Below are 25,002 nucleotides of genomic sequence, written 5' to 3'. Positions count from 1 at the left end.
AACAAACATACACACTCACAATCACACCTAGGGCCAATTTAGGGTGCCAATGAACCTACCATGCATGTTTTTGGAATGTGGTAGGAAACTGCAGTACCCAGAGAAAACCCACGCAGGCACGGGAGAATATGCAAACTATTTCCCTCTCTTTCTCCCTCTGTGAATATATATGTGTGTATATAGTTATCCCTCGCCACTTCGCATTTTGAGTTTCACGGCCTCAGTGCATCACAGGTTTTCAAAAAGTATTCATCAAAAATAAAAATGAAAAAAATACAGCCATATTGGCAGCCATTTTGCGGAAAGATTCGTTGTTTCAAAGAGATGAGTTGACTCGGAGGCTTTGTACATACCCACGGGCACTCAGGCAAGGTGCGTGATTGGTATTGCAAGATTGACCTATGAGAGCACAAGTGGATTCATCCCGTGAGCTGATTGGCTGCGTATCATCGCAGCGTCACCCAGCATCTTTCCCTTTTTGTATCTCGCCAGTTCCATCCACGCTAATAACGAACGGCGTTTTTGAACAATGTTCTGTTCGGAAACTCATAACGTTATTCAAATGTGCCGTTCGGTCGGAGTCAAATCGGATAAGCGGATCATAAACAGCTGAGTTCAGAAGTTGTGAGCGGAACACCCTCAGCCACCCAACAAGCATGATGTGCTCAGCACATCAAGGACTACGAAAAATTGGCAAATAAAATTAGTGTTTGTTTTGGTTTGTCTTAAAACAGCTTACCTTAACTAGAATCCCGTGTTGCATTTTATCCAAAGGTCCTTCTTGATGATATTGTGCAAAGCTAAAGTTAAGCTAAGGTCCTTCTTCGTCATTTTAAAAGAAGAGCAAAGAAAGAAGAAGATAACGAAGAAGACTAAGAAGGAGTCAACGAAGAAGCAGCAGCAACAAGAGCAGAAATAATGACACAACAACAACGACAAGAGTTTAAAAATGCATTAATCCACCAGGATTGTACCTTTGACTAAAATGCACCGCAAGATTCTAATTAAGATAAGCCAATTTTAGAATAAAAATAAAAACTTGAACGTAGTTATTGTTAGCCAACATTCCGTCGTAATCATTTGCTGCCGGGTTTATAGCGGACATAATATATATACGGACATACATATATATATATATATATATATATATATATATATATATATATATATATATATATATATATGTATAACTTTTAATCTATACCATTGAATTAAAATAAAACAAATGACATACAGCTCACATACAAAAGTTGTTTTTCTGAAAATACGATTTGGTGATTTTGGATTGAGTTAATTATGGATTAATGCTTTGGATTAATTATGGAGCAAATACCCAATTCATCCATCCATCCATTATCTGTTCCGCTTATCCTCACAAGGGTCGCGGGGCGTGCTGGAGCCTATCCCAGCTGTCTTTGGGCAGTAGGCAGGGGACACCCTGAACTGGTTGCCAGCCAATCGCAGGGCACACAGAGACAAACATCCGCACTCACAATCACACCTAGGGGCAATTTAGAGTATCCAATCAACTTACCATGCATGTTTTTGGAATGTGGGAGGAAACCGGAGTACCCGGAGAAAACCCACACAGGCACGGGGAGAACATGCAAACTCCACACAGGGAGGCCGGAGCCGGGATCGAACCCACGACCTCTGAACTGTGAGGCGGATGTGCTAACCAGTCTTCCACCGTGCCGCCATACCCAATTCAATTACATTTAATTTATAATTTGAAATTTAATTCAGCAAGCATGTTTTTTTTCTTAAATGCAAAATCTTTTTTCTTTTCTTACTTTTTTTTGTTGTTTTTGTAAAATAATTTTAAGAGACCTTCAACGCACATTGGATTTCGGAAAAAAAAAATCCTGAATTGCAAATTAAATGTGTAAATCAAATACACAATAATGTGACTACATGGTGATGATAAGAAGAAAAACAATACAGACATAGTAATTTGGTAGTAGTAAATTCCCACTGTTGATAAAACTGCAAGACTCAACACAAATTAATTTTTTACACCTTGCCATCAGTAATAATGGCTGTTTTTATATGAAAAAAATTGTTTAATTAATTCCGGAATATGTAATTCCTCCACTAAATCAGTGAATAAATAGTTTTCACGTAAATAGTCAGTATTAAATCAAAATCCCCTGAAAGACTCCCAGGTAAAGACACTTTCCTCACTAGCGATTTGATTCTCTTCAGTAAAAGTGTTTCAGAGATCAATTTTTGAGAAAGGTCCTCAGAGATCTTAAACACCACGTTGCACAGAGAATTAGCTAGGAGCACGTCTCTTCATTTCTACAATGGCCAGAAATAGCAAGTCATTAAGAGAGAATAGCAAGTGATGGGCAGATTAGGAGGCCTCGGTAGAGGTAGTGTGAAATGAAGACGCTCTTCCAACCTTCCACAGACGTCCCGCAAGACCATTCTTTATGGGTTTAAGATGAAATTTTAAATTGTTGGCAAAAATATTAGGTTTATGAACACAGCTGAGAAGCCTTCCAAACAAAGAGCCTGTTTTACAGTGGGAGGAACAATTATGTTATGTATTTTGAAATGACCAGTCTCTAATTTGGCCACTCCAGGACCTTATGCTTTTTTCTTGAGCCACCCCTTTGTTGCCCAGGCACTACTGTATATTTTTGTACAAATAAGTCACAATGGAAAACATTTGTGACCCATCCTCAGTCAAGGAAAGGGGATTTTATTTCACAGTGCATGGCTCCTTTCATCGCCCCCACAATGCACTGAAGTTACCCCGTACCAGCCTGAAATAATGAGTCCACCTGCATGCTTGACTGTGGGGATGGAGTTCTTTGGGTTACATTCACATGTTTTTATCTTCCAAACAAGGCGGCACTTGTTGATACCTAATAGCTCCACTTTGCTTTGACCACAACACCCACATCTTGTCTTCACTCATTAGGATGTTCACTGGCAAACTTAAGGCGGACCTGTACATGTTGCTTCTTGAGCAGTGGAGCGCCTTGTAGGCACTGCAAGATTGTGTGTTAGTCACTTTTTTCTTGGTGACTGAGGTTCCAGATGTTTTCAGATCATGAACATCTCCGGCTGCATACTTTGCGGCTCTTACCTTACCTCCTCATGATCATTCTCAGTCCAGGCAAGATCGTAGATATAATTGCACCAATATTGCACCTTGTCGTTAAGTCTTTTACTAATTGTTTACACATGCCAGGCTTGTTCATCTTTGCATTCCTGTCAATGAAATCCTTTCACAGCTTGTAGTCTTATAGTGGTAGAGAGACTGGAAGGTCAGAAATTGATTCCTAGAAAAGGTGCACCGATACTTTTTACCAGTGGTTTTTAAACTGAGGTCTTGTATTATAGTGTATTGTATCTATAATAATGAATTGTGTATTAGTATGGTATGGTTTATTGTATTGTAAAATATATATAGTACGGCTGGGACGATACACTTTTGGCTGGATCCGATACGGATCCCAATACTTGGGTTGCTATCTGATACATATTGCGATACTTTAAATATTATAAAAAATATATATGTTTTAAAAAACTGAGGTATGTGTTTTCAAAGTTTAACTTAAATGTGAAGTCAATGCAAACATTATTTTTTCATGTATATGTTTTATGCAAGCCCACTAGTTGAAACAGGGCATTCTTATAAATATTGCCTTTGTGGAATAAGTGTTAATCCACTCGTTTTTAGCCATCTGTGGGGGCGGACATTTTGTCTTCTATCGACTGAAAATTACATCACAACTGCTCACAACGACCAATCACGGCTCAGATTCAGATTCATTGGTCGTTTTGAGCATTTGTGATGTCATTTTCAGTCAACAGAAGACAAAATGGTCGCCCCGGGAGATGGCTAAAACGAGTGCATTTTGCTGCTTAACTTCTATTCAACAAAACGGAAAATTAATCAGAATGCCGTGTTTCAACTAGTGGGCCTGCTGGGAACATATTCTTGAAATAAATATGTTTGGGTTTACTTCAGCTTTAAGTGCCTTTTGACATTTCAAGTGTCCCGATTGAAATGAAACTGTTCCAGTAACTGTTCCTGACACACAGGAATGCAAGATAGAAAAATATAAATAAAACTCCAATCGCAAAGCTCAACTTTAAGGACCTCAAATGTTACAGAATGTGCAAAACATAACGTAACATAAGTATTCTGCCCTTCCTGAGCAGACTGACTACAGTTTGGCAGATAGCGAACAGTAACGCCAGAAGAGTCTGTGTTGCTGGTTTCAAGCCATTTATTACACTCTAGTTGAAGTTAACTGTAAAATTAAACACACATTCGAACACAAATCACAGTACTTCGTTTTATTTCCCGAATGTAGTTAGCTCATGGCTAATGCACAATGAAAACACCATTAACGCGCTAATGAAAATAAGCGTGCCAATCGCGTCACTTGAATCCCTCAAACTACAGGCACTTATCCACAAACGTTGCAGAGAAGCATCCAAATAATATTCACAGGCATATGCTCTTCCTACACTGCCAAAAACCAAGTTGTAACTACGAAACTCAATCGTGCATTTCTTCCACTCCTCAATGTAACAACACGTATCTCAATAAGAGGACCCACGCTGCCGCCAAGTGGCCAAGTTTTGCACAGCTTGAATAGCGCTCCCATCAAATGCACACATGTATGCACGCACACACACACACACACACACACACACCCACACACACACACACGGGCCAATACATAAGGTATCAAAGTATTGATACTTCATCAACGTATCGATACTTGGTATCGGCACAAAAAGTATTGCGAAACACAAAATGATATTTTTTCCCAGCCCTAATATAATATATTATGGGTATTACATATACAGTCGAACCTTGAGTTATTAATGCTCCTTTTTACCTACAATTCCGGTTGCATACAAAATTTTGGGGTAAAACTTACCTCTATTTACGTACTATTTTCGATATGCGAACGGTCTTTGAATGGACGAGCGCATGCATCTATGTTGCAATTCTTCTCACGCTGAGTAACCATCAATGGCAACCTGCATAACAAAGTGCTGCTATCTGAAAACTAGTGATATCCTACCGAGGCTGAAGGCGGAAGCTGTTGTATGAGTAGGCGAGAGTTTCACCTCCGCATACTTGATCATCCAATCACAAATCGCCTTTGAGTTTGTAACATCCGAAAATCATTTCATTTTTGTAAAAAAAAAAAAAAAAAAAAGTATTTCAAGTTTCTCTATTATTTATTAAAATGTATCATTGTTTTTAATTAAGAGAACGAATCGTTAATGTTGGTGTAATCGCATGATATAGCCGTCCCCGCTTGTTGTCGCTAGGCGGAAGTTCCACCTACGTCCGATCCATTCACCCAATCACAGATGGCAGAAGTGGCCGCGTTGAATGAATGTGGAAGCCGGTTGACAGACACGTTGAATTTTTTCCAAAGATATAAATAAAACACTAAACAATCAGAATGGCCCTTGTGTAAAGGGAAACTGTTAAAGAAGTTTGATGATCATTTAGCGTATTCGCCACGATAAAGGGCACTTTACAAGGGCAGCTTTAATTACATTTATAAAATCACATACCCTCTGGAAAACAAGTTGTCACTGATGTAATGTAATGCCAAATATTTTTTTCACATTTCTGTATGTTTCTGTTTGTTCAGCAAAATGTCCTTATTGTATACTGTAACCCCACAGCATGCAGTGTAATAATTCATACATTGACGAGTAATTAAAAATAACTCACTAATTAGACGCAAGGTTTCCGATCTTTCATACTAATGCAGCAAGACGACTTCAATTATGGCGGATAATGTGCGCCGCTCCGTGACACGGCGCTCTGTGGCGTTCGGTTGTCAAAACAATGTTGTGTCGCCGTCGAGATTGCGCGAATCTTCGCTTTGTTGTGATCTGACGTGAGCCTGTAGTTTGCCCCACCAAATGTGCCCAATTCACTATTTACTGTCAAGCTGCTGAAGCCCTAATGAGATTTTTAATTGGTGTCTAATTAAAAGTGTGCGCACAGGAAAGGTCGAGCATATGAGTGAATAGGCCAGTGTGTGCGGAGAGTGGGAAATAAACTATTGAAAAGCGTTCGACATCAGTTTGTAGATACAGTGCATGTTGCGCAACGTGCTCATTAAAGTGGGTCAAAATAGGCCAACTCTAATCTATTAGTGACACTCATTTGCTTTCTTATTTCATGATAATTTATATAATGTGCAATGAAGAAATTAAATGCATTGTTCTGCTTTTGTCCAAACAAATCAACTTTGTACACATATAGTACAATAGATGCCGTGCTGTTTTGTAGCCGATTACACAATGGCCATCTAAGATGCATTTTTAAAAGTACTTATGCAGGACGGGGGAGTAGAAGTCAAACAAATATCGATGACAACATACAATTTATCAGGTTTTCTAATAGGCCTGCACTAGGGATAGACCGATTATCGGCCGGGCCGATTATCGGTACCAATATTTGGCTTTTTGACGAATATCGGCATCAGCCTTTTTTAAAACTCTGCTGGACGATAATGAATATATTCAAAACTGTGGAAATCAAAACAAATATATGTGAAAGTTTAACTTTCTGTCATTTTGAAATGTTCATTTACTGTAGAAAACTACATGGAGCTATTGTTTAGGTTTTCATTTATCCTTTCAAGACATGCTGACAACCCCGCGTGCTCCCTGAGCCTTTTGTTAGAATTTTATAACAGAGATGTATATTGTCAAAAATGTCTTGAAATAATAATTAAAAAAAAAAAAAAAAACCCTCATGCAAACCTGAAACATTGTTCAATAAACAGAAGACGTTTATTGATTTCTGTTTATTGAACAACGACTTAAAGACGTTGCAGCAAAGTTAAGAGTTCATTTTTCTTTAGATTTTGATGCCAATATTTTCATTTTTACTGAAAATCAATATCGGCTCCAAATATCGGTTATCGGCCTCCTCTTTGACTGCTAATAATCGGTATCCGCCCTGAAAAAGCATACCGGTCTATCTCTAGTCTGCACTAAATAAACTGACGCTCTAGTTTTACAGGGTCACCATAGCACAGCTAAAAAAATAGCACATTTTATCGAGACTTTTGCTGGGATTAATTTAGCATTCGTCATTATTTGTCGAGTTGGGAATACGTCATGCGCTATTTATCTTGCCACTCCACTGCAGAGGAAACTTTAGATCTCCTGTGCATCGTTTTATTTACAGCGTGAAGATGATTTTCATCATGACAGATGACAATTATCGAGGCTGTTCCAGAACTCTGCTTTCTGTCTAACGGTGGGCTTTGATATAGCCGGGTGCGGTGGTGGGGTGGCGCCGTCCCAGTGGGATTCCACTGTTGTGTTCCGCCTAATAATCCAAATCCTCCTCTGTCCCCCCTAAGGCCCACTTCAGTCGTTTGATTGCTCCTTGTATTTTTATTACGTTAGACTCCGCATTTTCATAATCTGCTGGTGTGTGCTCAGAGAGGAAGTGAGGCGCATACTGGAGCTCTCCAAAAAGTCCCGCAGATTATCAAGGCCGCACTTTAATCCATAAAGCTGTGTATGACTGTGCTCATGTTTATGCACATCTATTAGCACTGCATGTGTGTGTGGGCAATGAATGTAAACATGTCTCAGTCTACTGGTGGGAGCAGGCGACAAGGGACAAATAAATACATGCAGTACCACGCTACATTACTGAACCACTCTGAATAATCTACAAAGTAACAGCGTCGTATCATGAAGCGATGGTGTCACAAATATCAGAACAAATAGGAAACTCGATGTAATGCGGTGTCATATTGTGATGCGTGTGACAAAAATAAATATTATGCAGTGGAGTAATGTTCTAGTAATGTAGTGTCGTCTTGAGTACAGATTGGGTGCCAAATACAAATTAGATAACAAATACCGTACCTAAGAGGAAATATGTTGTAATGGGATGGCATTTTGTCAAAGAATGGTGGGATAAAGACAAATACGATACAGAAGACAAAGTTTGAAGTAATGCAATATCATATCAGAAAGGGTTGGACTGGGAAATATTGGACCGAAGAAAATATTCGCACAAATGCATTGCCGTTTTGCTTTGAATGTTGTGACAAAGACTACTAGCATCGTATATATGAACCTCATAGAACAATCAATCGACATATTGAATTTTACAACAGCAAGACCGTTTTTCTTTTCTACTTTGTTAGTGGTGAGATACATACAAGATAAGTAATACAGCAACGGGCCTTACGGGAAAATGCAATTTCACCAACCGTTTGTTGCTTGTTTGCTTTATTGGCCTATTTTGTGTCGCATTACCCTTTGCACGATGTAAACGTTAAGGTTTTTATTGAAACAAAATACAGGCCACAGGCCGTTTTTCTTCTTGGATTGTCTTATGGGTTGAATGCTAACCTTCTTGTTGTAGATTGACTGGAAGTAATGTGAAACATTTACATTAAAACATGTAGTTATAAATGTAGTTGTATGATTGAATTAGTAGGTTTCGATTGATCTATTTCTCTTACTATGTTAGAGGATTTTCTCAAGGAGACGATAGGTTTGGTGATTAAAAAAAAAAAGAAAACAGGAAGGTGGGCTAGTTGGTGGTTGTTTGATGGCCCAGAGCTACAAATGACAGGTGTTCAATTTCTGCGACGTGTTTTAAACTGCTGCCAATCGAGCTTCCTGAGATGAGCCATCGGTCCCATTTTACGGCAATGTGTTCAGACATTCCCGTACCAGTAAAAGTAATTAAAATTACAACGCTATCCTTTTACAACAGTGTGTCTTACGATGGTCGAATGCCGAAATGCAGTCTTTATTTATGTAGGCTCATCCCAATCAGATTTTTTTGCATTCCTCCCCTACCCGCCTTAACGACCTGATGCGGCGGCTAAGAAATACATCTGTCTCATTTCTTGCATGTCAGCACACCATCTGGTGCGCGATCGACATGAAAGACAAGAGAAAAGTCCAACGTGATCAACTTCTTTCAAACTTTTCCTCATTATTACAGTAGGTTTACTTTGCTTTGTGTTAAATTTAATACAATTTCTCCCATTGGAAATAATCCATTCCTCGCTTGTAACAGGACAGGCATTCTATAAAAATAACATTCATCTAAATATCAACAACAAATGATGTACTCACATTCACATGAAATAGCTAACTTTGTGTTGCATTACGTTTTTTTTTTTTACAGTTTTGACTTACTGTCTTTTTTGTGCCGTATTGTACTGAACAGACAGAACAGAGACGTCACTATTAATACATTATATTTCCTGTTCTATGGTTATCATCACATTGATGCTCTTTGCCATCACCGGTACGCGCTCTCTCTCTCTCTCTCTCTCTCTCTCTCTCTCTCTCTCTCTCTCTCTCTCTCTATATATATATATATATATATATATATATATATATATATATATATATATATATATATGTATGAACCTCATAGAACAATCAATATATTGTATATATATATATATATATATATATATATATATATATATATATATATATATATATATAAGAGAGAGAGAGAGAGAGAGAGAGAGAGAGAGAGAGAGAGAGAGAGAGATGGATAGATAGGTGTAGCACTCCTCAGTCTCCTCAGTCATTGCAATGCATTTTTACCTGTCTGATTACATTTCCCTTCTAACCTTTCAAAGGTGCTATTTGGGACTACGGGTACTCAATAGGTTGGAGCCCTTCACTTCATATTCGCTTCCTTATGTTTTTAAGGACAACCTTCTCACAAAAAATTGAATGTTGTACATCAAAAGCAGCCTCTTCACATCGGAAGAGCTCCATTATTTCCTCTTGAAGGCAGTTTGGTCGGGCATTTGGAGCCATTGTTATATGTCTTAGTCAGGCTGTTTGGCATGGACTTGGGCTTTTTTATTCGAGAAAAATGTCCGTTGATGCCCCCCATAAAAGTGTTTTAAACCCATCTTTAATGGTGAGTTAGGGCGCGTTGCCAGCAGTTTAATGTCAAACAATGTGTTCATCTTTTTCAAATCTAGTGGGAACGACGCTTAAATGTACGCTTTAAGATTTAACGATGGCCATTGTTCTCAGTCTTCCCGTGGACTTTCTTGAACATGGAAAGGCATTAAACATGGATGAAGTTGTCACCCCAAATTGTCATTACATTAATCCTATCTCAATACGACATTGACAAACAAAAATCTCATTTCAATTTACAGTTTTGTATATTTGTAGTAATTTGTTCCAAACTGTCACCTTGATAAAACTTTTATCAACTGTTGAATAAATGTTTTAAAGGGCGCTGGTTGTGTAGAAGCACGTGCCACTGTGCCAAACAAATCATGAGAGTTACTTTCTGTGGCAACATCGGCTGTGACAATCACACAACCTATTTCTTGTTTTACTGAAAGTAGCCTGTTCAAAGGATGCAGTCCTGTCTCATGCTAGTGGGCGACATTGTCACATATACTGCTGGGATGGTGCCGCAGTGTTGAGGGTCTGCATTCAGATGACTTGACTCGACTCTGGGCGACAATTTTAGGACTTATGACTTTGCCAAACACTTATGAACATATCATCTTATCATTGGCGTGCTATTGATGAGCCTCAACTTAGAATTGTAATTCTTTCTTGTTTCCACTTGAAAATCAGTATTTTCAACGTGATGTTCTCGTTGCTTTGTTTTGAAAACGTAACACATTTTGACATAACACAAACATACGACTGCAGAGTGAGCAATTTTAAAGGCTCATTCCTAATGTCAACCAGTTAGGTAAACTGTTTGAATCGCTATATAGGTTCCTGTAAAACAGCTCATTAATTTACATGTTGTAATGTAGTGTAATATTATGTCCAGGTTTTTAACATGGCCACTACAGTATATCGTCGCTGTCATGTGAAAAACACTCATGTCCATTTTTTTCAATTTTCTTATTTTTACAGGAATGGTGTTTCCGCATTACAGACATTGCATTAATGTGAACATTGAAATGTTTTCCTAAAATTGGACATAAGTGTTTTTCGCAGGACAGCGACGATATGAAACATAACCTTTAATATAATAACTACAAGGACACCTTTTGTTTTACCATAAACCGAGTCAGTGGTCCTAATTTAAAGAGGCCTCCCAAAGAGGTGATTGGAAAAAAAAAAAACACAAATAAATAAAGAGGCCAGAGAAGGATTGCTGATTTTTTTCACATTATTTATATAATCATTTAGCCATTTGAAAAACTTAGAGAAAGCCAATGAGATGAAATGTGATCTGCTGGCCTTATTTTTTTTCTTTTCTTAAAAAGAAATAATAATAAAAAAAAGAAAAAAATATATATAAAGATATATATATATTTTTTTTACTTTTATTTTTTTCGTAATGTATTTTGGGATGATTTAAGGTAGAGGGGTTCACATCAACCCATGGATATTGTTGGAAAGAAATGCACACAACAGAAGGGTTAACAGAAGCAACACTTGTGCTCGGTCAGCCACAAGACGGCTGGTGATCCTCTCCGCCTCTTGTTGAACGAACACATTGTGAGGCGTGTCATATAAGTACTTGGACAAAACGTTAGGCATCAAAACAAAGTGTTTTTTAATCTTCTTGTCTCGTGACAGGTGACGGAGACACGCACGGGCCCATTGGGATGCAGCAGCTACGACAATCTGGACTCGGTCAGCTCCGTCTTGCTGCAGAGCCCAGAGAGCAAGCTTCATCTGCAAGGTAAACAAAAAGCCGCCGTGTCTGTATTAACCGTCGGGGATGCCGTGTGACACTGTGTCACGCCTGGGCAAACTCCATTTTGTCGTTTCAAAATGGAGTACAGTGACGCATTGTGCGTAAACCTTTGGAGTCTGGGGGGTAAAAATTAAAGTATGTAGGAAAGAGTTGTTTTTATATGGTTTCTCTCTGGAGTGAATCGTCACCTTTTAAGGGTCCCCGCAATGAATGGTGGGCTTCAATACATAAAAAAATATAATATATTATAATAATTTCAAGGCCCTTCATCATGGTTGAGCAACAATTGTGGTATTATTTCAACATTGAATCTAAGTAACAAATTTTAACGCACCAGCAGTTTTTGTCTTTGAAGCTCTTAAATATATCGCAAAAGTAATTACGGGGGCAGGCAAATACAATTGAAGTCAACGATGGAGAGCTGTGTAATCTGCGGTCACGTATTTGAACAGTGTGATTGCTTCTTTTGATTTAGGCGAGTTTACCGAGATGATTACGAGCAGCCGGAGATTTTCAAAAGGCGCGTTTTCTTCATTCTGATGCCAATGATCATCCCCTCTCCTTGAAACAGTGAGATCGTTATTTGTCCTCTAAAAATCAGAGAACTGAGTGATTTTGTCCAAGGAATGGTTTAAATGATCTCTCGCTCAATGGCTTCTAAAGATTTGCTCTCAAGTACAAGACTTGTTCTTTGTTGGCATTCTTTACCAAGCTGTTGATGACAGACTTGACGGTACTGCATTTCAAATACATCACATAGTTCAAGTGACACAGTTAACGTGGCACAGTTTGGATATGCGTCATGACATTGTGAAGAGAAGAAAACACATGAAGTGGGAAATTGTCTGAATCTGAAAGAGGCCTCTGAAAAATCCAGATACAGAGGAGGAGATCTAATGCCACGGCAATTTATATGGAATATTGCGAGCCTGACACTATATATGAATACTGTATGAATCAAATGTGCTAATCAATGATGTATACATACACAATTCAATGTTAATTTTTTTGGCCATAATTCCCTAAGGTATGTTTGGAGCAAACGCAGTACAGATTGTTGACTTCCGTTTAACATGAGTTTGAATGTTGAATATAATTCTGAACACAGCCATCCCCAGTTCTAACAGGATGCGTGCACTTGTGGAACATAATAAGTATGTATTAGTGTGTGTGTGTGTGGGGGGGTTGTGCCAAAATTTAAAATCTAATTCAACAGATAATTAAAACAAGAATAAATTCATTAAAGTGTGAAATCCTGTATCTAATTGCCCATTAGTTAATTAAATTGTGAGATATGATGTGACATATTCATATTTAATGAAACTATTCATTTCATGACCTTATGCCTTTTGTCTAATGGCGGAGCATTGAAAAGGGCCATGTACTGGTTTGGTGAATTATAGCTGTGAGCACCCCTCACGCCTCCTTTTTCATGGCAATTTCTCAAGATGATCATCATCAAGCCAACATTTCATTCACCTAGATCAGGGGTCGGCAACCTTTTACACTCAAAGAGCCATTTCGATACGTTTTCCAAGTAAAAGAAAACACTGAGAGCCGCAAACACTTTTTGACATGTAAAATGTGTATGTGTATATATAATATTATATATATATATATATATATATATATACCATACCGTATATATATATATATATATATATATATATATATATATATATATATATATATATATATATATATACCATAATCACCATAAATGTCAGCTTTATGCTTAAAGTCAAACATGAAGTCAATACAGTTACTCTAAACAACTTTGCAGATTCGATCTCCCCGCTCCCAGAACTTTGCCTCCGACCGCTCGGAGCGCATTTTGGGCTGAGGATGACGTCAATGTCGGATACATGCGACCAGGCGGTTCAGACTGCAGTTGCATTGCAAAAAAAAAAAAAAAAATCCCATTGGTATCCAATCTAGGACCACATGTGAAAGTGGCCAAAAACTTTGACGTACTAAGAAGACATGATGTACGTTTTTGAGACAAATGACATGCACTTCAATCAGACACTTATTATTTACTTTCCCAAGCCACGCAGAGCAGCAACATAAGGATGAAAGGGTTGCCGGCCACTGGTCTAGGCAAAAAAAAAAAAGTTGGGGGGTTTAGCATCATCCATGTGTCTAGGTGACCTACTTCCAAATGGGGCTCTTTTGCCCGAAATTTAGGGAATTCTCCTAAAATGGCTACTTGATCCCAAAATGGTAGTCTTCTTGTTGTGTAATTTAATCAATTGGTCTAGGAATTTTGGGGGTGTCGGCGACTGATTTCTTTTACTTAGTGAGTTTTTCGGGATAATGTTCGGCAAACCTAAAATACATACAGTTTTACCGGGAAACGCAATATTTGGTCGGGTTTCGATCATGTTGAGGCCCCCAAAATGGCAATTAATTTTGTCAGGATAAACAGTAAACAGCAATACTAAGATGTGGTTGTTTATGTTGACCAGCTGATAATACACATTTCTCTGGAATCCCTTCATTGAATTTGACAAGATTCAAGCTCACCTGAAAAGGCTTTTTTAAAAGGAGTGAAATTTTGCTTTAGGCCTTCTTAATTAGAAGTGGATGGCTTAACTTTATCAACACGCTTGGCAGTGGTTTTCAAAGCGATGGCACTTTGCACAGCTCATAAAGAGAGGCCCATTCCCAGAGGAGCACTTTGAAGGTATGCCCCGCTGAAATAATGACATCCACTTATTTAATTTGCCCATTTTGTCATCAGCGCGAGTGTTCCTGTTGCAATTAGTCTTCTTTTATCCCGACTATATATGTTGTTTGCGTGTCTCTCGAAGCCAGCCACGTGCACCCCTCAGCAATTTCTTCTCTTGGGAACATAAAATCTGCAAAGCTTAAAGCTTTTCATTTACTCAGTTCACATAACTCAGTTTGATTTGGCCTGACCTAATCACATGTTGAGGCGATCAGAGCTTTGGGACAGTATTTTGGTGTTATTATTCTGACCTTACTGAGAGGTTACTGACAATTTGCTTGCCCCCTTTGCGCCCACCATTTGTTGGATAGATTCGTTTAATAACGACTATGTCATCTCTGATGTGGTGATTCAACTCACAAGGTTAGACAGACTCTTTATTTTGTATTCTACCCAGAAAGCCACTATAGATTGGATTCCAATGGGATATATAATGGTGGAGAATGACAATCTGTTAAGGAGGAACAAACTTTACTTCGGCCGATGGAAGAGCAATGCTTTCAGGCTGTGATTACAGAGCTTCCTTACATTATATTCTTTATTAAACTGCATGAAACAAGTGGTAACATGCCTACTGTTCCACCAGATTGCAAGATAAAACAATCTTAATTGTTCACATAGGTGAATGCGGCGTTATGCATCGCCAACATTTACTTGCATTGTCATTACTACCGTCAACTCAGCAAGTTTTGTTTTGCTCATCTTGACGACCCCTGAGGGGAAAAGCCGAAAGGATAACAACAACTTATCTTTTGTTTAGCGGTAGTCTGGCCTGTGAAGTCATGTAATCCTTAAATGGATGGTGGGTGAACCAAAGTGTTAGTGAATTGCTCTTTACGCGACCACTCTTCAGCGCATCTTACAATGCTTTTTTTGACCAATGTCAGTCTTGTCCACCCCGAATTATTTCCAGGCTGACAGGAGACTGCTCCATTCCTCCATTTACTCAATATGAAAAATGCCGTCTTGCGCTCGATATGGGAGGGGGCCATCGAGTCACGTGACTGAATCCCGCTTGCCGATTTGCAGAATGAAGACTCATAACTTCCTCCTCCTTTGCCATCTACGGCGTATCGATAATATAAAATTGCACATTGTGGAAGAACGTTGACGCTAATATCGATGGCGATATATATCGCCCCCAGTAATGTTTCTTAAATTTGAAGGGCTGGGGAAAAACTAATATTATATCATGACTGATTCAAGTCTAGTATGCATGAGGCCACTCCATGAAATAAATAGTCAGAATAGATTTCCACATTGCCACCAAGTGTGTCAGAAGGGCTTTCACAATAATGCCAAAAGTGTGCATGTGCATAATGAACACTTTGAAAAGAAAGGTTACAAGCATCCACTTGGACACCGCTCTAAGTACAAAGTTGATTAATGTAACCGAAAGTGACGCTGTATTTATTTGGCTAGGAAGGAAAAAAATCCAAATGGAAACTTTGGCCATCTGGACTAACTTTTGAACCCCCTAAAGCGGTTTCACTGCATCTTTTTTTTTTTTTACCTTTCTTTGAGGAAAAATGAGTTTCTGGCCTTTATAGTTAATGCTCCTCCCTGAGAAAAGCTCTCAAAGGCATCATCTTCTTTTTTGACAACATAAAGGAAGGGAAAGTAACCAAAGAAAAACTATTGACACAGGGCTGCTCTAAGCACCACTACCGCCTCTCGCTGTCTTTCAATGCATCTCAATTTAATTTGTGCAACTGGAAATATAAGAAATAATACTCCCGTCCATTTTCCATAGAATTTGAGTTCAAACGCAGAAGCTGACAAGCGTCGTTTTGACAAAAATAGAGCCAGGCCTACTAGCAGACTGCCGATCATGGCATTGTTTGAAGGTTCATTTCCTAACCCTGCAAAACCAAACAACTAAAACTTTTTGAAAATTCAGATATAATTCCAGAAAGTGGCAAACACCATTAGCCTTTTGATCCATTTAAGCCAATCACAAGCCCATACGCACTTACCTAATCACAAACTCATCATTTGTCCATATGTCCTCAAATATACCAACGTCTGTTGCTTCTCATTAACTCTATTCTAGCTTTGATCGTGCTTGAAAATGAGCATCACATACGATAATTGCGTGAATCAGTCCAAGAAAAATAAAATCATGGAACTCAAATTTGTAGTGATGTGACAATTGCGAACGATCCCATTTTCACTTCCAAAAGTGGGGGTTTGTGTTGTTTGTGTTTGTCACTCTCATCTAACCTTTGGAATTATTGTATGTCAAATGGCAATGTGAAGGATTTATTTTATATTTTAACTCATTCACTGCCAGACATTTTCAGACCCTCTTTTGCGCTAACCTTTGAAAAAAAATTGAAAAAAATATAAATAAATTTGTGCGATTGAATCTCTGGACTGTGAAAAGCCATAAATATGTCTTTGGCAGTGAAGTAATTTTAATGAGAAAAATATATTTAATTTGTATTTTATGATGATGATTATTATTAGTAGTAGTAGTAGTTGTAGTAGTTGTATTGTGTTGTGTTTGATGTACAGCACGTTTGTTAAAGCTGTGTTTTTTTAGATGCTCTATAAATAAAGTTCAGTTACATTTTACTGTTTGTTTGGTAGCATTTTTATACATAATTTGTTAATAAATTATTCGAAGCACTAAAAATAGTGAGGGGCCACTTTGGAGCCAAAACAGCTAACTTTTTAAGGAGCCAAGCCTAAAAAAAAAAAAAAAAAAGTGTTGTGGATGAGCGAAAGCTTTACGCCACCTCTCCCCCAAAGTCAGCTCGGATAAGTTCCAGCACACCTACGACCCTACGGGAGGAAAGATAAGAAGAGGATAAGTGGTGAGGTATAGAAAATGGATCGAGAACACAGGGAAATACCAAGAGTTGCCTTTAAGCTTTTCATAAAGCAGATGCGCGGATACTAGGTATGGTCTTCTGACATCTATAAAATAAATATATAGGTACTTGAGCTGGCTCGTGTCCACAAACATAAACATTGTTTCCAGTTTCTTGGGAGGACAAAAATAATCTTGGGCGAAGAGCCAGCCATTACTATGTGAACATGTACCAGCTGTGTAAAATATCCATTACAATAATTGATGTCACATTTCTGTGATTGACGCCAGTTGCTGACAGAGCTAAAGCCAAAATGAACGTTTACACTGCAGTCATATTGGTGGATTCATATCTGACTTTTACTACATTAGGAAGACGTCTGAGGGAAATGTATTAATTGGAGTCCAGGAAATGATACATTTCTCTCTCTCTCTCTGGACAAAGATGGTCAATTATTACCTGCACTTCTTCGCTGTTAATGTCAAGGTTCAGTCCTTATCCCCCTGAAAGGTTGGGGGCTTACTGTAGTACCATTGTTGTTATGCATGAATTTGATTCCTTTTTGAGCACAGGAAGTCATTATTTAGCACGTTGCGAGTAAAAATAACATTTTGGAGTCATGACATTACACTTAGAGCGGCAACGGTAGCCCCAAAGGTTAGCCATCTTGAGGCCATAGCCTCACACAGTGAACTTACCAAGACTTTCACTTCTTCATTAACACCATTGTGGTGCCCCTTCAGTGAGCCCTTTAACCCCCAACTGCTGCACGGAGGTGGAGGGCAGAACAGTTTGCGTTAATGTTTGATTCCGATGATTATGAACATATTTGGTATATGGAGCTAAGTTGAATATTTTATTCATTATTGAATTACTTTAGAAAGCAGCATGTGGTCTGGGTAAAACACACAACACACAAGCAGTCCAAATTGAAATGTGAATATAAAGGCTGGCATTACCCTATGCTATTATAAATGGAGGCTCAAAAGTGACATTTTGATTTTTCGCACCACTATATTATGTTTTCAGAATTTGGACATGAAAGACACACGCTACACTTTCCTCTCATGTACAAAAACACACACTCATAATTACATTTTACAGAAAACGTTTGTGTAAAATAAACGGCGTGAAAGGATGGTGCATGCTTTCAACGGGGAGAAATGGTAGGCCATTATATTGAAATCTTGAAACCTTCACAAAGGATTGCATTAGTTTATGTAAAGGTACATTGCTGTGATTTTCAATGGGCCACTTTAGTCGCTAGGAACTCGTCATTTTTTTTGTGTAGCTTTGCCATTATATTCTAATTTAAAGAAGAGAGATGGACCTCTCTAAAATGTTTTCGAAATAAATATCTGCTGTCAAACCTGACATTCGTTCAACAGAGCAAAATGGCTTGACTGGAAGTCAGATAATAAGTACTATGCCAACACCATAACCTAACATTCACGCTGCATACAAGGTCAGGTTTAAGATGCAAATTAAACACTGCGAAGAAAATTACTTTTTAGTTCACCCCGGAGACATTTCAGACAAACATCATACACAAAGCATTGGAATATTCAAAAGCAAATGTGTTTTTCTCTCACCCTGGTGGTCCCTGTCGTCTTTTGTAAGCAGGCTAGGCTGCAAGCCACTGATAACACAATGCGGATATGACACTCCCTGGATGTGCCTCCTGCTTGCACTTAGATATAGATGAGAATATGCTCTTGGACTTCAACATAAACGGAGCCACCTATCAAAGCCAAAGCGCTGTCCTCGTACTTCCCTCTGCAGATTTAGAATAGCTGGCATATTAAACCAACAAGCTTGTGTTTTCCCTTTTTTCCGATAAATCATCCAAATTAAGGATGGCGCTGCAAGTGTGTCTTTTTTTCACAATACATTTCACACAGCTTTGATCAATCAAGCCCAAGACTTTTATTGGTGTCAACTTAATGTGGCCGCTGAAAAGTTTCTTTCATATTCGGGCTTGTTCGACATTCAGTCACGACAACGCAGGCGGTCATTAGAGCATGTTATTATGCGGAAACTATTTTGGGAACTTATTGCTGCTTCGCTATAGGTCACAAGAATGAATCATCGTATTCCATGTCTCTGATCACTCCACATAAAAAAAAGCCTTCTTTAAATATGCATGCAAGTGATTTATTCCCATTAAAACTTTTTAAAAATGCACAAACAAAATTGTTATATTTTCTTTGAAGATATACTTTGAAGAATTTAACACATTTCACAATTTGTCATTGAAAATTGAACATTTTACGAAACTAGGAATGGTTGGAACCACCCCAAAAAAAAATAATCATCAAATTTCTGAAAAAGTTGAATTATTCTAATATTGCCCTCATACATTCCACACACATTTCTCATATTTGCTGAATGAGATGTCTTTAATTGAGTTGTAGTGGCCTTAAATAAGTGTGGCTTTATTTAGCACTTTACAGGTGTCATGACAGGTGTCATGATTTCCATTAGCCTGCAAATACCTTGATTAGCTTGATCAAGGTGGTGAAGCAGGATTGGGCGTTAGTAAAATAAAAATGTTGTCCAGTGAAGTAATTACAAAATAGTAAATTAAGAGAAATAAGTTGTACATTTGTTTTAGAGAATATATACAGTACATAGATGGATAGATGATGATGGATGAATGTGCCCACAAGAAAAGGTCTTTTGTGGGTATGCAAATGCACAGAAAAAGACTGACATCTCATTGGTCACACCTTCTGTCTCTGGTTGTTTTTCCTCAGGTGCAGTGTTTTTTTATTTTTTTAAAATCCAATTAGAAGTACAAGATCGGGCCTGATTTTGTTCACCAATCAATTTTTACTATTGTCAATGTATGTTTAATGTTAATTTTAAAATAGCCATGTGTTTACTAAAAACGTCTTTTTTTTTTCCAAGCAACCACTGTCACATCTGATTGAAACCTGGCAAGGTGTCATCAATCTAACTGATTATCTTCGATTTACAGTGTGACGAACACATTTCACAAGTGCCTTTCTAAAGTCAAAACAAAATAAAAGAAAATGACCTTCTACCAGGAACAGGTTACATCACATTGTGACACAAGAGTGAGGTAGCGCTTACACACAAAATGACAGCCTGCAGTTGGCAAGAGTGAGCCAGGAGGAGAAGATTTATGGCCGTGCCAGCCCGAATGGAAACTTACCCTTGATTGACCACTTCCAATTGAAGGCTGACCTGCGGGTCAGTCGGAGATTTCATCAGGTACTGGAGGGGGTTTTGCCGTGTTTGAGCAGAAATCGTGTGCAGCCATCCATCTTGAAAATGATTCCATTTTTATCAGTTCTCCGGGCAAAGGGTCGCATGTTTTAATAAAGGAAATCGATACGCTGGTTCGGTTTCATGGAGCACCCCATGACATGCTTCAGTACCTCTCAAGATTTACTGTATATGATAATTTGTGGAAGAAATAACACAATCCTGTGCAATTGATTGCATGAAATGACCAATTCCAAGAGGAGAAAACAATTTGCTAATTATTTTCTGCAAAGGATGGTGTTTACTGGGAGTAAGCCAACAAATCAATTTCTCAACACATCCGTTACAAAAGAAGAAGGGAAATTAATTTTTATGTTTGTGTTTGCTGTAATGTTTGCGGCATTCTTCCTCACAAAAAAGGAGGGACGGCGATGGAGCGACAGCGCAATGAGTATCTAATTCATCACGCTGCTCACGACTAGCCTACAGGGCCACTTTAATTTATTTTCACTTCACCACTTTGAAAACTGTTGGCTCAGGCTATTGGAACATATTCATAAATCTTGCGCGATAGGCTCATGGCTCTGCCGAGATAGACTCTTGAGAAAATGCGGAGAAGAGACTGATGAGAGAAAGCATGTGTCAAGGAAGACAAACTACTCTGCTTTTGTTGTGCTTGTAATTTATGACGGCTTTATTGACAGTGATTGGGTCTTTCTTGGCTAATGGATTTTTACCTTTCTAATGCCCCTTTGATTTCGTTCAAACATTTTGGAAGTAGCTCGTTCCACCCTGGCTTGGGTTTTCCCCCCACATTACTTGAAGACCCTTCATCAGAGGTGCCCAAGTTCGGTCCTCGAGAACACCTATCCAAACTGTTTTTGATGTGATTTGGTTTTGGTTAAATTTGTGTTTCAGAATTTGTCATTCTCTGTGTCCTTTTTGTTGTCTTGTCTTGTTGATTGGGTTTTTGTTGCTCTCATCAGCCCAGTCCCTTGTGTCCACCAATCAGCTCCCTTCAGCCACTTGTGTCTTGTCCAGGTGTAACTCGTTGTCATGTCTGTTTTTCTTATTTAGTTCTGTTTTCTGTTGGTTCATTGTCCATCCCTCAATTGGCTTTCTTGTCTGTTCTTACATCCTTGTGATCTTGTGAAATGTCATCAATCGCAGCCCAAATCCTGTACCAATTGAAAGTTTGTATAAATCAAGAATGAAGGGAATACCCGAATGTTGTTCTTCTCTGCTAGCTTAAACGAATCATGCATTGGTTGGTTTCTTAATTAATTACTGTACGTTACTGTCAATGGTCAAGTAAACATGTTGGTGTATTTTTTTGTGTCACTTTGAATCTTTATTCGTTTAGACTTTAATTATTCTTGATTCCACATTCCTTGTTGGCCTCTTTTTTTTTTCTTTTTTTTTTGACGAACACATAGTTTTGAGACTCCTGCACTTCTTTCTTCCCTGCACTTGGGTCCTCAAACTTTTTGCCACCAAAACCATCAACCTTGTCAGCTTTACAAGTGAAATTGATTCTGCATTCTCTCAACTTTTGATTGCATGTCTGACACTTCAGTACTTTTTTGCACAACTAGAAAATAAGGTGGTGAATGGCACAATTCACAACAGGAGTCATACATTTCCAAATGTCATTGGTGATGAGTTTTGATGTAATTAAAAAAGGACACATCACTGTTGACTATTAAATTATAGTAATATCACTTGAGAGAAGTGTATTTTCAGATTATTTCATCCTTTTTTTTTAATATGTGTATTTGTAAAGTGTGTTTTCACCATTGCATTGTAGATGATTTCCTTCATCGGCTAATTGCAGTATCGCAGTCCTATCGTTGGCAAGATATCACTAACACCATAATGCAATTTACTCCGCAATTTCCATAGTCAACAGCATGATGTTGAAATGATAAATGAGATTTTTTTTTTTTTCTCGCCAACACAGCAGGAGATGTGGGAACAATTAAAATACCGACTGCTTAACGCCACACAACTTCCATCTGAGCTTAGAATCAGAATCATTTTACCTTTCGGTCTCTGGAGAAATTTAAATTCCACTCTAGCTAATATTGAAAGCACTTCTCAAGTGTCAACTTGGAGTCGGGTGAAACAAACAAAGAGCACATTAATGTGCCACAGCAAATTACTATTGCCGTTCCAGTTGAAGGGAAGCGGAAGACACTTTGACACCAATTGAACTCGAGACCAATTTCTTATGAAATATTTCTCCCAGTGAAATATAGTGAAGAAATTCAATATTTTCTTTCAAACTAGAAAACCCAACAAGGCCGAGCACCAAATTGTACTTGTTAATCGAATTATCCAGAATGTTAACAGAAGTGTCTGCACCTTCAACTACAACTTCACCACATGACAAAATGTGGAAGACCATTGTTGCCCTTTGTTTTTGTTAGCGTCTCTCTGTGATGCGTTCAATGCGGCATGGCTTTTGCGGTTTTGCCCACTTCTGATTTTTAGTGGCAATAAAAAAAGCTGTCCATTCAAAACTGAAGCAAGTGAATTACAAGACACCCGTTATGTCATATTAGAAGTAGTTTTGATTTAAATACATATAACGGATTTGACAGCCTCCCAAGACATTTCTCACAGCTTTTTTGTCCTTTGATCATGAAGCCTGCCGGAATGGCTAAATTAGCAAATCTACTTCTTTATTAACTGTCATTTGTACATCAGAGTTGATGATTTAGCAACAGCTGTGAGTGCATCTCAATGTGCAAAATGATTTATGCGCTGGAGTTCATCGGATGTTGAGTCCCTCCAATAAATGTCTGCAGTCAGTGTAACCGTTTGATCTGCCAGCGTAATCTTGACACTTTGAGAGCAGTCGTATCTTTAGGAGGCGCAACGGAAACGTCAAAGCTTGTCATCGGACAAGATCTCACACCCATTCTCGGGCGTCCTTGTAAGAAGTGTGATTCCTGCAAGACCTCTGATGAGGGAGTGTGTGTGTGTGTGTGTGTGTGTTTGTGTGCTGACATGGATGTGCGCTAGTAGCTACATCCGCTACAGCTGTGCAGGCACACGTGGCAACAAAGAGAAGGAACAGCTTGAACTGTGAAAGTGAGGTTGCAGACACATCGGCCATCAACAACATCATATTTTTCTCTGCTTATTCTTCTAAAATTCAGACTTTTTTGGGGGGTAAAATTATGACTTGGTTCATGTTATATATACTATGTTTATTATATATTCCAGCTTTATTATTTTAATTACAAATTTGGAAAATTATTACTTTAGTTTGTACACTTCAATTTTATTTATTTCTAATATACTAATTGGTTCTTGTAATATATAATTCTTGTAATACTACAGTTTTGTTGTAGAAATTACTACCAGTACTTTTCTCTTTTATCATAATGCTACAAACTAATTGTAATAATTACACATTTATTTTGGTAATATTGATAATTTATTCTTCTGGAATAAAATGTAAATAATAAAGTTAATTGTATTACAGGAATAAATTTGTTACATTGCAGGAATTGTATTTTTAAAAGTAGCAATTACAGGAGGAAAATTGCAGTATTACAAGAGTAAATTTGTAGTTTAACAAGAATGCAGTCGTAAATTTGCAAAAAGGCCGTTACCATAATAAAACTGTATTTTGATGCACATATTGCACATACCAGAAACTGCCACTGCCTACTATGCATGTTTTTCAAATGTGGGCAGAAGCCGCAGGACCAGCAGAAAACCCGCCCAAGCACAGTAGAGAACTTGCCAATTTCAGGAGCTAAGATTCAGCTGAGGCAGACATACTAACCGTTCGACTGTGCTGCCAAAATGATAGTTCTTCCCAAAAATTCAAATACTAGCACTTGCTCCAGTAATTGCTACTGTAATACCTCAATTTATGCAACTATTTTTGTTAACTTGAAACTTCCTTCTCCTGATGCTGCTATTCTTGTAATGATTTAATTTTGTTAAATTGCCAATTTATTTTTTTAGTAATGCATAACACTATGACTTTGTCCTTGTAATGTGGTCTTAATACGCCTTTTATTGCGCACCGCTGTTGCTGTGTTCCTTTAGAGAAAAATGACACAGACTTCTATTGCCAACTGAGATGGTGCACGGAGAATAAGGACGAGAGGCGGCCTCACTATTTCACGTTTACTGCGCGCTTGTGTGAGTCGTGTGTCAGCTGCGCAGAGAGCTCATCTAGCACCTCAGACAGGCCTGTTCTCCTCCATCTCACAATTGCTTTAACAAGCAATTTCGGCTAACTCCCAACTATGTTGGAGAGTGCATGCTTGTGTGTGTGTGGGGTGGGCGGTGGTAAACAGGAGTTTCCGCATATTGTATTGGGATCATATGTTGCTGTTCTACATACTACACGGCGATGTTTCTGTCTTCATTTTTGTAGAAAGAATACTTCAATGCTCCCCCAACTATTCCCTCATTGTTAAAGAACACATGTTATGCATTTCCCCTCCACAATATAAATCAGTTCCCAGGTGTCTTAATCACATGTATGACATGCTTTCCTC

The 25,002-nt window shown here is 38.3% G+C and overlaps 1 protein-coding gene across 1 annotated transcript in view; it reads left to right on the top strand.

Moving 5' to 3' along the window:
• brinp1 (bone morphogenetic protein/retinoic acid inducible neural-specific 1) overlaps positions 1 to 25,002 on the top strand; it is a 152,852-nt gene that overhangs the window by 97,082 nt on the left and 30,768 nt on the right. The window contains exon 6 of the mRNA XM_086053829.1: positions 11,578 to 11,683. Within this exon, the coding sequence (XP_085909955.1) occupies positions 11,578 to 11,683 (106 nt within the window). The remainder of the gene's footprint in view (positions 1 to 11,577; positions 11,684 to 25,002) is intronic.

Source organism: Filicampus tigris, chromosome 15 (assembly GCF_054856515.1).
Source record: "Filicampus tigris isolate MCC_2025a chromosome 15, RoL_Ftig_1.0, whole genome shotgun sequence".
In the NCBI taxonomy this organism is placed as follows: Eukaryota; Metazoa; Chordata; class Actinopteri; order Syngnathiformes; family Syngnathidae; genus Filicampus; species Filicampus tigris.
Note: the sequence above shows the minus strand (reverse complement) of the source record. Positions and strands in the feature narration are given on the sequence as shown.